At 46.9% G+C, this 16747-nt stretch overlaps 1 protein-coding gene across 34 annotated transcripts in view; it reads left to right on the top strand.

The window, feature by feature from the left end:
• Jakmip3 (Janus kinase and microtubule interacting protein 3) overlaps positions 1-16747 on the top strand; it is a 149374-nt gene that overhangs the window by 63632 nt on the left and 68995 nt on the right. For 33 of the 34 annotated variants that reach the window (XR_015440569.1, XR_015440566.1, XR_015440563.1 and 30 more), the window contains one exon: positions 5831-6086. The exons of the other annotated variant lie outside the window; for it this stretch is intronic. Coding sequence is in view for 12 of the 33 variants with exons in the window: in XM_087185589.1 (XP_087041715.1) it covers positions 5952-6086 (135 nt within the window). In the remaining 21 variants the exon portion in view is untranslated. The remainder of the gene's footprint in view (positions 1-5830; positions 6087-16747) is intronic. 34 annotated transcript variants of the gene reach the window in all.

The following is a 16747-nucleotide window of genomic DNA, read 5'->3' as shown; positions in this document are numbered from 1 at the left end:
GTTCCCTGGCCACCTCTGCCACGTGCTGTCATATGGGCTATATGTTCCTTAGCTTTTGCCTCACTGAGCTGTCCTTGTGACTCTCCCGATCCAACCTTGCCTGCTTTTGTGGACTTGAACTGAGCTGACTAATGACTGGGAGGCTGAGAGCTCTGTTCTTTGAGTTTCACGGGTCTTCTGGATCTGAGTTTTCCTCAGGGCTGGCTGTGGTTCCCATTGGAAAGGACAGCTCTAGCCCTCCTATGTCCTGATCCCTGGTCACAGTGGGGTTCTGGTGCCACTCTGATCCTGCCCTCCCCAGCCCAAGCCCACTGCTGGCTCCTGCTCCCATTGTGGACCCAGGCTTATCCAGAGCAGACAGAGTTATGGAAGAGCTCTGTCCCAGAGTAACCCCCCTCAGTGTCCTCCCTTTTCGGTCCACTTGACCTTACATAGGTCCCCCTCAGGCCTGCTCCCATACCTTATTAGCTAACTGCAGGTCTCTGGAGAAGAAGCCCTGCAGCTCAGGCCTCAACCAGGGTTTTGCCCCCTGGGGACCCAGAGCCCTGGCTCAACCTGGCTGGGGCCCCAGTGGGCTGCAACCCTGGGCAGCCCAAGGTGGCAGGAAAGCTGTGGCAAGGATGTTGATAAGCAGTCTTACACACACTGCCCCTCAGAGGTTGGCACAGTCTCAGTATAGCTCAAGGCCAGGGCTAGTGTCCAGTGGGAGCTGAGTGTCCCATGGGAGCTGACTCAAAGTGTATCCCGATTCCTCTTGCCCTTGCAGTTTGTTACCCCTTTGGGCAGCTGGTTATATGGCTCTCTATCCAGGAAAGACATATGGAGTTTCATTTGAAAGTAAGTAGAACATACTGAAAACACCAGGTAAACAGTAGTGGAACATAATAGCCATAGCAGTCCTTCTGTGTTGTGGAATATCCTGGAATCTGGTGAGGCAGAGGGGAGACACAGGTGAGGTACTGGGGATTGGGGTGTGGCAAATGGATGGTGCTGAGCTACCTCTGAAGCAGTTGCAGGAGGCCAGCATGGAGAAAGTGGGATGTAGGCAGAATGGGCAGGATCATGCAGGAGCAGGAGAGGTAGAGGCTGGGCTTTGCTCACAGAGGGCCTGGGGCTGATGAAGCCACACCCTGGTCCAAAGCTCCCTCCACCCAGAACAGGGCCTGAGGCGTCCTCACCAGGCAGTGGAACCACAATCCACACTATCTCAAGAGTTCTCTGCTATCTGGCTCTCTGAACGGCAATTAGTCATTTCTCTAGGCAATTTTTTTTTTGGTACGGGAGATTGAACTCAGGAGCTTGCGCTTGCAAGGCAGGCGTAGGAACCATTGAGCTAAATCCCCGGGTCTCTAGGCAGTTTTTGTGAAAGTGCTGGTTTTCTTCATCACGAGGTACAAACAGAATGGACATGAATCTGTTTGGGAGAGTAGGAAGCTCACAGACCTGGGACATGGGTGCAGGAGGGCAGGTAAATTGGGTGGAATAACAGTTAATTATGTAAGCAACAGAGAGCTCAGACCCAAAACTGGGGATGCAGCTCACTGATAAAGCCCTGGGTTTGAACCCTAGCACTGAAGAAAAAACAAAAAAGAGCTCACACCCCGTGGCAGCCCTGGGGTCCGGCTGGGATCTGAGTGCTCTGAGAAGCCCTGCTGGGATTTGTGGACTCTGCCTTTGTGAGTGGGTAACGCTTCTAGCAGCCCTCTTGGCCTTGGCCTGACCTGTATGTCCAGCAAATCTCGAAGACTCCCACATTGGTGAGTAGCTGGATGCTTCTGCTGCCCCCACACCTGGCCTCGGCCCCTGCCATCCAGTTCCTGCTGTGCTACTTGGCCCCCGCAATGTGGTGGACTTGAGTGGGGTCATTTGCCAGTGATGATCAGGAGGGCCGACCCCACCTTGTACAGGTTACTCTACTGTTTGCCCATTCTGAGCTGATTCACTTGCCCACCTCCTACCCAGTATCTCTGTTTTTCACCTTCAGGGTGAGGCAGACTTCACAGCTGGGAACCAAGCAATGCAGGGAAATGAAAGGGAGGTCCCTTGGTGGGTGAAGCCAGGGTCTGCTATGCAATGGCTCCCCATATGGCAAAGGTGGTAACATCAACAGAACAGTGTGATCTTTTCTAGTCCTGCAGATGTCTCCAGGCCTCCTGAGAACTTTTGATGACCTGAGTCAAAAGGGAGCGACTTTTCTGCATAATGGATTACCCTTTTAACTTCCTACACCTTCCCTCTTTGAAAATGGAAATCCACCACTTGCCATCATCTGACTCCCTTTAAAAATTAGCCATTAAATGCTACAAAACAGTGGATATGATGGGTCCAAATACTGATCAGAGTACATTAGCAACCAAGACCTTCTAAAATGGATTCTTTTTCAAAAACTGCTTCTTTTGGGCTAGGGATTTAGCTTAGTGGTGCTGCTGCCTGCCTTGCATGCACAAGGTCCTGAGTTCAATCCCCGGTATCAAAACAACAACAACAAACTGCTTCTTTTTCTTCAAAAAGCAAAACCACATGGAAGATGACTATCTGGTTGGCCAGTTTACTTTCCTTTACTCCAAATGCCCAGTACCTTGTTGATAGCCAGGTGCTGGGAGTTTCTGTAGCTAGAGGTGAGCCCTCGACAGAACGCAGCAGGTACAGCCAAGAGGTGATGGCCACGGGGTGGGGCTTAGTCTGGGAAGTGGGTGCTGCCCTGGCCTTTGTCCTGGCTTGGGCTTCTGGAGCAGAGGCCCCTTAGGTCTTGCAGAGGCTGTCCACAGAGATTTGAAGGAAAGTGGGAAAATGCTATTGTAAGTGGGAAAGAAGGCCCTTCTATGAGGTGGAAAATTTACCAAAGCAGTCACCTGCTGTGGCACAGGACATACACCCAAACTTCTGGGCTAGGACATGACTCTGCCCATCCATCTCCCTGGAGAATCATCTTCCTGACACCATGAGGAGGACAGGAAAGGATTGGCTCATGAGCCAGGTATCAGCAGTGCTTCCATTCACAGGTCTTGGTGTGGTGAGACTAAGTACTAGAAGTGATGCGAATATTGACTGGCTCTCTCATTAGTGCTCTACAGCAGAGTATCTTTGACACCGTCCCTCCCCACTTATCATGCAAGGCAACTGCTCTTCCACCATCCAAACCTACAAGCCTTCTCTTCCTTCTTCCTCTTTCTTTCCCCACACCTTTCCCTCTCACCTGTGTGTGAACCTTGGCCTTTTCTTCTGTCCACTTATTCCCCATGCTTTGTCCTGATGGACTATCACCAAAGCTCAGGAGCTGAGCTGAAAAGGGAGGAAAGGGGCAGTGAGCACCCATCCTGAGGCTGCTTATGTGAATAAAAGCGCGCCAGCACCTCAGCCTTCAGCCCCAGTCCTCTGGTTCTGTAGCATCTCTTGTGGCCTCCTGAAGAGTGCATTCATCTTCCTGTCCTGCCAGGATGGCCTCCTGATTCTGCTCTCTGCCTGTACTTCAGTCTCTCTCTGACCTGTTAAGAGCTGAAATCACCCAAGCTGAAGCTCTGGGATGAAATCCTGCAGAGCCCTCTTTTTCTTCAGGTGGAGGACAGGCTCCTTGGCAGCTGACCACTGTGCTGTTCAGGATGAGTCTACCATCTCTACCCTGCCTTCTCTCAGTCTGTACATCAGCTAAACCAGGTTCCTTCAGTGTCCAGAATGTTCCTCACCTCCTGGATGCCAGGCTGAAGTGCCTTTCCCTTTGCTTCCATCCTCCTTTCCCCATCTCTCTAAGCCCAGCCCCCTTCACTCCCAGGCTTTGCCGCAGAGATCCTCTCTGGAAAACCTGCTCTCCCTCTGCTGTAGGCTCCTCTTCCCCCACCATCCTCCTACTGTGGGCTCCCCCGTCACCTCCCCATTCCTCAACATACTCACTATGAGCTTTCCTGTTATCCACCCTTCCTTTGTCCTGTGACTTCTTCAGTCTGCCTGGTGGAGCCTGAGTCCACAAACACAGGGCTCAGCCATCTGAAAACCACAGTGTTGATCTTTCCATTGGTCCTCTGGGCAGACAAATAGAGCACCAGAAATACCAGGGCAGTCCCTGTGTTCACCAGGGAAAGTAAACACATCTCTGGGCTGAGTGCTGTTCCCAGGGTCATCTCTCAAGGCTGCTCTGTGCTTCAGATGGGTGTGGGCAGCTGGGCCACAGCCTCTTGCCTCCCATGCAATATGGAAGCTCCTGTGTGTCCTTTTGGCTTTTCCTTTCCATCCTGGTTGCCTTTGCTGCCTTGTGACAGGTAACCAGAAGAAAATCAAAGACAGGAGAGAAAAGGGTGATTTCTCCATCTTTTGGGAATAGCTGGCTGTGGTAGGGAAAGGAAGAAACCCCTGCCCTAGACTTCAGGGAGAAGAGGGCCACAGATGAGCCCAGTGAACCTGGCTGGAACATAAAATTCCCTTCTGTCAGAGACCCCCAAGACAGTTTCCGATCTTTCCTGCTTGGTGGTACAGTGCTAGGCAAGAAGGAAAACTCAAAGACAGAATTAAAGAGAGAAATGGGGAGCCAGGATGGCCAATGCTGAGCAAGCAGCAAAAGACCCTGGCCATCCAAAGCCACTGATATTTATTGGTGACATCATAGGTTAGGGTAAGAGGACTATTTGTGGTTGCTAGGGATACATTGCTGATGCAAGCAAGGCCTATAAGAGAAGAGACAAAGCATTCTTAATTTTGAGAACAGAATTTGGGTGTGAGTCACTCTGACCTTGGGTGCCAAGTTATCTAGTCACATAGGCTTTGGTTGGACTCACTTCTCAAAACAAGCCAGTTGTGGGGTTAACTCTTTACAGCCTGCACTGCCCACAGCCTGCTTTGGGCATAATCAATGGGGCAGTCCCCCACATCCTTGCCCTTCATGCAGCAAAAAGGAGCTACTAGAGGAGAGAAGCAACTAGGGGAGGCAGCTGGGGATGAGGAGCACCTGGGGAGGAAGGGCTGCTAGGAGAGGGGGAGCTGGAGGAGAGTAACAGCTGGGAGAAGGGAAATTATTCATCTTCTAAAACTGAAACCCCTACCCCATTAAACAACTCCATATTTCCTCCTCCCTCAGTTCCTGGAAATCCCCAGTTTACTTTTTGTTTCTATGAGTTTGACTACTTTAGATACCTCACCTAAGTGGCATCATACAGTTCTATGCTTGTCATTCTGGGACAGGCTCATTTCATTTAGCATAATGCCATCAAGGTTCATCTGTGTGACAGGAGTCATATTCCATCATATGAACAGACCATGTTTTACTTATCAACTCATCCACCAGTGGACACTGGGGTTGCTTTTACCTCTTAGCTCTTGGCAGAAATGCTGCTCTGAACACAGATGTACAAAGACTTCTTCAAGACCCTGCTTTTATTTATTTTTCAATATTTCTTGGGAGAAGTTTGTGGGTTCTGGGAGCCTGGGGTTGCCAGGAGCTCACAGTTTATACCCATTATTACCCATATTGTATCAGCTTATGGTTTATATCCACTATTGCCATCATGTGCCTCACCCATGTACAAAATTCTGGGTTTAAAGTCAGGTGCCCTAATTCCTAAAAGGCAAAGAATTAATACAAATTGAACACTCACTATGTGTTGTGCATGAAGTCCCTTCTGGGGACACTGTGTGGAGACAGCTGAACCTTGAGGTCTGGAGCTGGTTCCCTAGCAGACATTGTCAGGGCAGCAGCCTCAGTGTGGGGACCAGTGAGATGTGTGCAGTGCCCCTCACCCCAACACACGAGCCCCTGAACTCCAGGCCCAATCTCTTGGCCGATACACCATTGTGGGCATCCAGCTGAGCACAGTCTGCTCACTCAGGTGTGCTTTCCCTCTAGGTGAGTGAGAAAATGTAGCGGAGCGACAGCCGAGGCGACACCTGCCAGGAGTTTGGTGTGGACACCCCAGCCTAGACGGAGCATCTGCCCCTGGGTGCCCCTTTGGCCACCCAGCCTCACCATGTCAAAGAAGGGCGCAGGCAGCCGGGCCAAGGGGGACAAGGTGGAGGCTCTCGCTGCACTGCAGGCCGCCAATGAGGAGCTGCGAGCCAAGCTCACGGACATCCAGATCGAGCTGCAGCAGGAGAAGAGCAAGGTGGGCCCCCAAGCCTGGACCCCCAGCTTCCCCTTCCCACCTTCCCTACCTTCCCTGGGGCCAAGAGTCTCTGCCTAGAGGGAATGTCACCAGGTCTTACAGAGGTGTTCACGCCCCTTGCCCTGGAGGTCCCCAAAAGTTCTCAGGGTGGCTGGGAACCGACAGTTCCCTCCCCATGGGAGGGGAATGGCAAGCATTGGGAGTTTGAGGGCCTACAAGCAGAAGTGCCACAGTGGTGGTCCCAAACCCAAGGGAGACCCCTGCCACATGGGGTAGCCCTCCCACACAGGTATAAGACACAGGACTTTGGAGGCTTTGTCCATAGCGCGTCCCCGGAACTGACACTGACTTTCCCAGTGTACATAGTGGACTTGAACTGACTAGATGGGCCAGTGTAGCTCCTCTGTATGAATAAAGGAAAAGATGGGTCATGGACTTAGTACTTCTTGGTATGGAGGAATAGCATCTGTGACCATCTTTTGAGATGCTGTAGCAGGACATCCAGTGCTCTGAAGACCTCACAGCCTGTACTGGTGGGTGAGGGGAGCCTCTGGGGGAGAGGGTAATGGGCTTTCTCACTGCCAGGCCTCTGCCTCAGAGTTCCTTCATCCCTGGCATGCCTATTTTCCTCTTCTCCTACCCCACCCAGAAGCCCTTAGAAAGTGCACGTGAGCGTCCAAGAAGTGGAAGGCAGAGAAAAAGATCTGGAGAAAGAGCAGCTTCAGGAAGAGGGTGGATAACACAGAATAGTTGTCTGTCTCTCCTGGAGGGTAGGAAGCTCATGGGTTGTAGGTGGGTGGCATTCCATCATGGGCTGTAATTCTCTCCTCTCTTTCCTGCTCAGCAAAAGTGTCTGTCATGCAGTCCACATGGGGAAGTTGGGTTATTCTGGGCCAGCTGCTTGTCCTCTGAATGACCCAACCTTCTGTTTTTGACTTCCTGGTTGCATCAAAAGAAGAGTTATGTTTTGTGGTATGTGATAATTACGTGGAATTCAGGTTTCAGTGTTGATAAGTGAAGTTGTATTAGAACACATCTTTGGCCACTCTTTATGTAATGTCTGTGGAGTAGACTTGAGAAGCCTCACATATTTACCATCTGGCCCCTCACAGAGGAAGCTTACTGGCCTTTCCCTAGTCCCAACTGTTCTCGCCTGCAAAATGGGACAAGACCGGCACCCACTGCCAAGTGGTACTGAGGAAAAAGTACTGCAAGGCTCTGGGGGTGTGGCCTGCTCCCAGATACTAGAGGTGGTGGGCATGGTGATGTGCATCTCCTGTGGCCTTGGGGGCTGCTCTTACTCTCTGGAGGAAATGCTCATCTAGCACCTGCTCTGTGGCAGGAGTCCATACAACCACAAGCAACAGCTCCCCAAAGACCCAGACTCATTGTCTGGCTGAGCATGAGGTTAAAGTGCAAATGTCACCTGCCCTAAATTGGGGAGTTTCCCCAGGGGGACAAATCTCACATTGCCACACAGTGTGACACATGCAAAGCCACAGACATTTTGCTTGCCCTCTTGTCAACCCCATTTTGTAGATGCAAAAAGAAAAAAAACAAAGTGACTTGTGAAGAACCCTATGGTAATTAAATCCTCTGCTTTATTGGGTGTGTTGGTCAGTGGTTTGTCACTGTGACAAAGTACCTAGGATAAACAATTTAAGGAGGAAAGGTTTATTTTGGCCCAGAGCTTTCAATCTATAGCCACTTGGCTCTGTTGCTTCTGGATCCAGAACATCATGGCAGGGAATATGTGGTGGAACAAAGCAGCTTATTAATTAAGTCTATGGATTTCTTAAGTTAAATGTGTTTCTTGTATGCATCATATTGTTGGATTTTGTTTCTTGATCAATTATACCATTTTGTTTCTTTTGATTGGTGAATTGAGACCATTTACATTAATGGTTATAACTGATATGTATTGACTTATCCTTGTCATGTTATTTTTCTGTTGTTTGTTCCTTTTCTTTCCCCTCTGTTTAAATACTTGTCCTGCCCAGTGGATTCACTATTTTGGAATTTATGGAGTTATAGTCTTGGCTGTTGCTTTCTAGAATGTCCTTCAGAACATTTTGGAGTGCTGCTTTGGTGGTCATGAATTTCTTCAGGTGTTGTTTGTCATAGAAGTATCTTATTTCTCCATCAGTTTTAAAAGATAGTTATGGAGGGTGTATCAATCTGAGTTGGAGGTTGTTTGCTTTTGGGGCTTGAAATTCCACTCCAAGCTCTCCTTGACTTGAAGGTTTGTGTTGAGATCCCTTGCTGTAATTCTGATGGGCTTTCCTTTGTAAGTGATTTGTTTCTTTTCTTTAACAGCTTTTAATATTCTGTTCTTCTGTTGAATTTCTGGAAACTTGACTATTACATGCCTTTGGATAGATTTTTTATCATGGCTAATTCAAATTTTATATGCCTCACTTACCTGTAGGTCAAATTCTTTTTTCATATGAACAAGATTTGTAGTTATATAACAAAATCTAAAACAAACTAGAAAACTTTATAGAGCAAATATCCTCTCAATATGGTTTTTTTACTCTCAGGGGAGAAAGTTTAAAAGGGGTTGGGGAAAAAATTGAGAAATAGAAGCAAGGTGAGAGGACAAAGGAAGATTACACATGCTTTGGGAACTGGTAAAGAAGGCAGCAGGCAAAGAAGGACGGAAGGAGCAGAAACAAGAACAGAACAAAACAACAACAAAACTAGAAACTGTTCACACTTGCATAAGAACAAGAACAATCAAGAAAAAGAGAAAAAATAGAAATGAAATATAAAAAATAAAAAGGAGAGAAAGGAAGAAAATCAGAAAACACCACTTCAGGGTATGTCTCTTCTGTCACTAGTTGACCGAGGGGCAGACAGAGCCCAGATCTGTGTTGATTGATCCTAGCAAGTCATCAGTAGAATTATGCTCTTGGTGGATAATCCCGGCAAACCTGAGTCTTTAGCTCCTCTGAAGTTCAGGCTGCTTCTGGTTTCTGGCTATGAGTCTGAGACCTGAGTTTTTTAGCCCACAACAGTCAGAGTGTTTCCTGCCAGCTTGAACTTGGCTCCCTGGTGGTTTAAACTTGACTCCCTGACCTGCCAGCTTGAATTAGGTTGCACCTCACCCTGACACTTAGAGCCACTGGGTGGAGCCAGCCAACAACTGCTCTGAATTCTGACTTCAGTTGGCCCCTTTTGAAAATATTGGCCAATTGCCCTCTCCTGTGGGGTGTCTGAACCCAAATAACTCACCAGCCACTGCAGTCTACTGTGTCCACTGCTCTGTTGTGCTGGTGCATATCTATGTGGAGGCCTCTGGGGTTGCCAGTAGTCATCATGCCTCTGCAGGCTCAAGCTGCCCCTCCTACACTGCCAGCTAGGGCTCAGGGAAAAAGCACTGCTTGCCACCTCCCTCTTCTGTGTTGTGGTCCCTCTCTTCACTCTCTCTGTGAATTCTAATTCCACTTCAGATCCTGGCTGTGTCCCAGGGACTCACTTTCCTTCTCCTTGTCTTTTTCACATTGCTCTATTCCAGCATCTGAATTCCAAATATCAGAGAGGCTGTTTCTCTGCTGCTTACCATTCTGCCACCTTCCCAGAAGTCTCAGTAGTGGTCCTTTCTGAGTGGTACAATTATAGGCGATTCATTGCCAGATGGGGAAGTGGCTGTGGTCTTCATTGCAAGATAGGTGTCCCAGGCCAGTACAGACTGGTATGGCCAGCCTTCTGTCTACTCCCTGAACTGCTGCCCAGCCACTTGGAGGCCTAGAAGACTGACACCAGGCTGGAGTGGAGGGCTTCCATTTTGGTTCACTCCTCAGGAGAGAAGGGAGGAGGGAAAGTAATAGTGACCTGTCTAGAGATGAGTCAGTTTTCTGATCAGTAGCAGTGGGAGGTCTAGCCTGCCATAGGCCAGAGACTACAAACCTCCACACAAAAATGATTAATTATCCCATTTCCAGTTTCCCCCAAGGATACTTCCTGGTGATGCTTATGGCTGCAGCATTTATTTTGTTAAGAAATGTTAATTTTGTTTAGAAATAACTCCAAGCATAGTTTTATGTTTTACTTTCATATTGAAAACCAGTCAGATTTGCTTCAGCCTCAGAGAGTGTGTTTATATAAAATTAAATGAATGCTGACAGAAAGCTGCATTTTTTTTTCTAAATGGGAAATGGATGAGAAGATGGGCAGCGCCAGTTAGGAGGTGAGTGAAGGTCACTACTGAGCACTTAGAGCACTAGGAGAGCTGGGCTGGGCTGAGGTATAGGCCAGAAAGCCCACCACCCAGGAAAGGGACTCTGCCTTTGGGGGTCCATGCATCTTTTAACAGGGATTTTTGGAACACTGATAACACTCTTCTGAGTTGCCAGCCCACCTGTCAGCCCCATGAGGACAAATAATACAGGAAAGGTATGTTAGAAGCTCAGCACAGTGTGCCTGATCATTTGGACTGTTCTCACTATCTCTCACCTCTCTCCATCCCTGGAGTATGCTGAGGAAGGCTGTATGGCTCAGAGCTGTCTGGCCACCTGTGATAACAAGAGTGACTCAAAAGAACTCACTGTGTGCAGCTGCCAGTGTCTGCACATACAGAAAGAACATACAGGGGAAGTTCCAGAAGACTGAAATGACAAAATGAAGAACAGAGAACCTCAGATTTCATTGAGTGATTGTAAGAGAAAAGGAATAAGTAGCAGAAGCTTTCCCTATGGACAATGAAAGCATATCAGACAAACATTCCAACATGGATGAAACTATGACAGGTTATTTCAAATGAAACTAAAAGTCGAGCAAAAAATTATGTAAGACATAAAAGAATCAGAATAAGAAAAATGCATAAGGAGCCCTGAGCTCCAAGACCTGGTGAGCCTGAGTCCCAACTCAAGTCAAATAAAGACAGCCTTGCAAAAACTCTCTCACCAGCTTCAACTCACAAGCTATCTTATAGAACTTCATCTGCCTCCTCTGGCTGGGGAATTTGTGTGTCAGACCATTTCTAAATGGGGAGCCTAGCCACACAAGAGTCCTAACCCCCAACAGTTCTGGCCAGAGGGAAAGCAGGACTCCTCAAGAGTCTTCCTGGTTTCCAGCTACCAGTCCTGCATCAGACTCTTTACCAACAGAGGCAGATGGGATTAACCAGGGAGAGAGAAGCCTAGACCTCTTCCAGATAGACCATCATCAAGGTCTGATCTATAGGTACTGCTGAAAGCAGCATCCAGTACCGATCCAGGGAGATGGCCTTGGAAAAATGTACATACTTTGTCTCCTGGTTGCACTCTGTACCTTATTCCTTCTGTATCTTTACCCTGTACACCCTGTGTTACCTCCTGGGAAAGTAGTCAGGTCTTACAGGCTAGTGCTTCCGAAAGATGTTTATCTCTCCCCCAAAAGACATACGTAGCTCCTTTCGTGTCCTACAATATGAAACTAAAGTTGTAAAAATAATTCTTGGCATCATGCTTGGGAGATTGGATAATATACTCATCAACTTGTTTCATTTCTATGTTTCATTTTTTCACTTTGGATGTACTGTCCCATTGCCAGCGTTAGCAAGCAGCAGCTCTCTGTTCCTTGTCCTTATTATACTTTTCTTGTTTATCTATTGTTTCCTGTGCCTGGTTACTGTTAAATGTTGATTATCCTTTGACAGAAATATTTGTATATATATAGATTTTCAGTTTACTAAACTCTATAGGTAACAAAGAAGATGCCCCTTTATGATTATTGCACCTGTTACTGTTAGAAGCTCTAGAATGGTTAGGTGAGCAAGTGGAGTTACCTGCAAGCCTACTCTATCTCTGTTTCTGCTGAAGCCTCAGAAATTTTAATCATTGTCTTGATTTCTGGAAAAAAATGAAACAATGTGTATGCTGACAGATGCTGACCTACTGCCTTATAGTTTTTGTTCTTTTAATTTTACCTCAACAAAGCCTGCCTCCTCAAGTACTAAAAAGTATACTACATCAGAAAAAAATAAAAATTGAAAAAATTTTAAAAAATTAAAAAGAAAGATAAATAATGTGTCAGGACACACAAAATCAGAAATGCAACTTTTTTTGGCGTGGTACTGAGGGTTAAACTCAGGGCCTTCACACTGAGATTCACTCCCAGGCCTTTTTTATTTTTTATTTTGAGACAGGGTCTCCCTCCCTCAACCTCCCAGAGTGTTAATGATTACAGGCATGCACCACAAAGCCCAGCTAAAGTGCAACACATTTTAGAAGTAAAGACTAAACTAGAAGGAATACAAGAGCACAGAAACCCAATAAAAAACATTTTGAAACTGAAGGTAAAAATGAGTGAAAATTTAAACACAAAGTGAAGAAAGACCACACCTCAGGTAGCTGAGGCAGAAGATTAGCAAGTTTGAGGCCATCCTGAGCAATTTAGTAAGACTGTCTCAAAACAACATTTTAAAAAGCGTTAGGGGTATACCTCAGAAGGAGGAGAAGCAGGAGGAGGAGGAAAAGGAGGAGATGAAAGGAGTTGAAAGAAAAGATAAACATTGAAAGTGGCCAAAAACATTTGAACACATGGACAGTAGAAGAAAACTGAAACAAACAAACAGAATAAATGCTAAAACACTGTCACTCAAGACAATTTTCCTAACTTCAAAAAGAGAGACTACTTAGTGAAGGGGCACACCATGTGCCTGAGACCATGACCTAGAACAACCAACCCCAGAACATGTCAGAATATATTGTATGAATATTAAAGGAGGCACATGACTCATAAGGGAAAGAAAATTAGATTACCATCAGGTATTTGAGAGTAACAGTTAATGCCCAAAGAAAAAGAGTAACATATTTAAGTAACTCAAAATGTGAGCCAAAGATTTTGTGTCTACTAATACTGACATTCAGTTGTAAAGGGCATGGACAAGCTGTTTCTAGCATGCAAGAATCCAGCATTGCTCCTAGGAGTGAGTCTAAGGGATCTTCAGTCACCAGAACAATCACAGAGAACAGTGCTGAACCCAGAGCTGCTTTGTAAATTAAACCCAGTGACAGTGAAGGCATCGTGGTCACCAATGACCTTTGCTTAGGGTGGCCCCATAGGCTTTGTTTGCACAAACCCAGGGGGAAATTTAAGAAATACATTGGAATTCTCAGGAAAAAATTAAATGAGGGTAGGAAGGGGGAAGAACATTATACATAATGGCCACAAAGATCGGGTGCAGCCATACAAGACTGGGGAGAACACGGAAGACGTGAGAAAACCAACCATTGCCATTCACAGCTGGTAGTGCCAGTATTAATACTGTAACTATTGTGTTCCAAAACAATTGCATGTGCAATATGGATAAAGTAAATGGGTTAATGTGGGATATTCTACCATATTTCTTTCATTCAGAACAAAGATTCTCATTGTGAAGGAACAAAGATAAGGCTATAATCTAAAGGTTAAATAGGAGCTCTGTCGTCCTGAATTTGAACTGGAAATTGTAAATGTCAATGTGAATTTTTACAAGCTAGAGAGAGTGACAGGTGAGATCTGTGGGTGTGTGTTTAACGATGTGTGAGATATCTCTTCATCCACTGCAAAAACCTAACAAGGAACATGAACAGCTTCAAGCGCCTTGATAGTGGCCTTGAAATACCATTTCCCATGAAAGGAAGTCAAAGCAACTGGAGAAAATTTGGGGCAGGCAATGAGCAAAATGGGCCTGGACTATCTCACATGCCAGAGCCTGGAAAACTACTTGGGCTGTGTTCAGAGGATTCAAGACCCACTTGAAGAGCTTCCACTGGCTACAGATGTCACGTCTTAAGAGAATGAGATTTGCAAAAAATTAAAACCATCAAGTATATTTAAATCCATGTTTTCCTAAAAAAACTCAATTAGTTACTTTCAAGGTTGACAGGGAAGCAAGTCATTATTGTGACAACTGAGTAAAGGGAAAATCAAGCACGTATCTTGCTTTTCCATGGCAACCAACCAGCAGCTGAGGGAAACACCCAACCCGGAGAGAAGAAAACATCCACCCATCATATTGTCCAGATCCTGCTGGAAGGGCAAAAGCTCCAAGGGGAAGGGGAAAACCTGCACATGAGAACCCAGGAGGAGCACCTTACTGGGCCCCCACAGGTGATGAGAGCCATCCTGCTCTCTGAAAAGTCTACAGAATCCTCCCATCAGTCTGCCAGGCTGCAGGATTCTAAGGGGATTCAGCTGTGAGATCTCAGGGAGGCAGCTCTCAAGCACTTCTTTGGTGGAACAATGTTCTTAGCAGGTTCTTAGAAAGATGCTTTTCATTCCTGAAAACACCCTGAGTCATCTAGAGCTCAGGGCCAGCTGTTTAGGGCCTCCTTCCATCCGTCTCTCCAGGGTGGTAGGCAGAGCTTCGCTCTTCAACCCAGACACTGGAGAGGAAAAGCATTCACTCAGCATTCAGTGGATGGAGCTTCAGAAGGCAGCTTGTTGCTGGAGCTGCATGGTGAGCAGAATTCACAGGTCCAGTCCATAGTGCTGTGATGGGGCACCTTTTAGCCAGCCTCCCTGGAATTCAAAGGGGAGCTACCCTTCAAGTGCAGCAAGGTGAAGTGCAGGGTGAGATCAGCCTAGCAACTTCTCTCCAGGACCCTGAAGTGCTCCCTGGGAAACTGGTGTGCTTTTCTTCCTGCTCAGCTTTCAGTAACCATGGCCATCTTGCAATTGGGAGCCCCTGTCAATGCACTATTGAAAGCCATTTGTTTCACACTGTCTACTGTACTTTCAGTGCTTCTGGGGCAATCAGGAAAGGAGGCTTCTTGTTGGTTCTGAATTCTTAACCAGGCCCTTCATGTGTGTCTGATACTGACTCAGGCTGAGACCTTTGTCTAAGGCAGAGTCTTGTAGTCAAGAGGCAAGTGTGGACTCCATTATCACTCTAAATGGCTTGAAGGCAGGATTCAACCCCACCTAACCTTGAACTGTTCTGCTTACACTTTTTCTCCTCTAGTCTTCCCCTCTCTCTAAAACAATCTACTCTGTGATACTTGCCACATCGTTTTTTTTCTATTCTGATTCCCACTCAAGAACTTTTCACAAGGTGAAGCTTTTGTCTGCTAAAAGGAAATGTTAGTCAGACTCTAGGCTCCACACATCCAGCACTGGGATCCACTGAGGCCCTCAGAGGGGAGGCTAATGGTCTCCCTTGCCACCACCTTTCTCTATACACAGCATGTTCTAGAATCTTATTGAAGTGACCCACCTATGGAGGAAAAGCCTCCCTAATTAGCACCCTACAAATGAAAATAAAAATCTTGCCTTTTTCATATCCAGAACCTGCATATCCTGGAGGAAAAAAAAAGGAGATTTATATTAAACAGAAAGGGAATTAATATCTCTTTGCTCTAGACTTTCTGCAGATTTCTAGGCAGCAATCCAAACAACTGGGTCACTGCCACTTTGTCCTGTGTGGCATTAGAGATAGTCAGGGACCCCCTGGAAGTTCCAGAGAGAGAGAGAGAGAGAGAGAGAGAGAGAGAGAGAGAGGCATCTGGGTGGAATTCTCCAGACATTGAAAAATCCTTAGGAGACTCCTATGGTGGGATCTCAGGGTTGAACCCCATAGAACAATAGGAGTGCTCACCTACTCTGAATCAGTGTCACATGCCTGTCCTAAGGGGGAAATAGCACCAAAGAAGGCTGATACACTACTGCCACCACCCTTAGGAAACTGGCCTGTGGTGGAAGAGGGAGATACAACAGTCACAGAGATAAACCAGGGATACTCAGGAAGTATGCTATGGTCTGGTCTTAAATGTCCCCCAAACACCCAGGTTTTGAAGGCTTAGTCCCCAGCCCATGGCCCTGTTGGGAGGTGGTGGAACCTTCAAGAGACAGAGCCCACTGAGAGGTCTTCCAGTCACTGGGGGTGTGCATTAGAAAGGGTCTGTGTGGTCTCAGTCTCTCCCTTTATTTTCTCCTTCAAGTCCCAGCCTTGAAATGAAAGGCTTTGCTCCTCTACATGCCCTGTCATTTTATGCCTCCTCACCTTGGGCCTAAAGCAATGGGGCCAACTGACCATGGACTGAGACCTCCAAAATCATGAGCCAAAATAAATCTTTTCTCTTATAAGTTGATTTACCTTAGGTATTTGTTATAGTAACAGAAAGCTGACTAATACAGAGTGATCATAGTTGTGCAGAAAATAAAGTGCTGGGATATATGTGCCATGGTTGTCTTAGTGAATAGCAGTCCCAGCAGTGGAAGGACAGGGCTACACTATGGAGGAGATGACACCAGGAAACTAAAGAGGTCCCAGCTGAGTTTTATAGGATGGCATTGGGCAGTAGAAACAGAAGCAGATGGGCAGGGCTGGGGAGGGGCCTAGAGGAGGCTGAGAGACAGGGGTGGGCCCAGGATTTGTGGGCCAGAATTTGTGTCCCTGTTGGAGGAAGAGTGCAGGATACCACTTATGAAAGTGGTGGGCCATGAGAGGGACTTTGAGCAAAGGCCTGAAACTCACACTTCATTCTCTTCAGATCAGTCTGAGTGGCACGAGGTCACTTGGGTGAGCCTTGAGGGCACACTGCTTTTATTTTAAATGTACCATAGGTGTAGAAGAGGGACTGAAGATAGTGGAGAGGAGAGGTGGGCTAGGAGATTACACGGCCCTGGAGCGGGCAGCAGGTAGGTCCCAGATTTGAGATCTGTGTGGATGTGGAGCTGGCAGATTTGCTGATGTT

The sequence above is a fragment of the Heterocephalus glaber genome, unplaced genomic scaffold (genome assembly GCF_053883595.1).
Source record: "Heterocephalus glaber isolate CG9 unplaced genomic scaffold, H.glaber_assembly_v1.0 deba00001497, whole genome shotgun sequence".
NCBI lineage: Eukaryota > Metazoa > Chordata > Mammalia > Rodentia > Bathyergidae > Heterocephalus > Heterocephalus glaber.
This window is presented reverse-complemented; position numbering and strand designations above follow the sequence as displayed.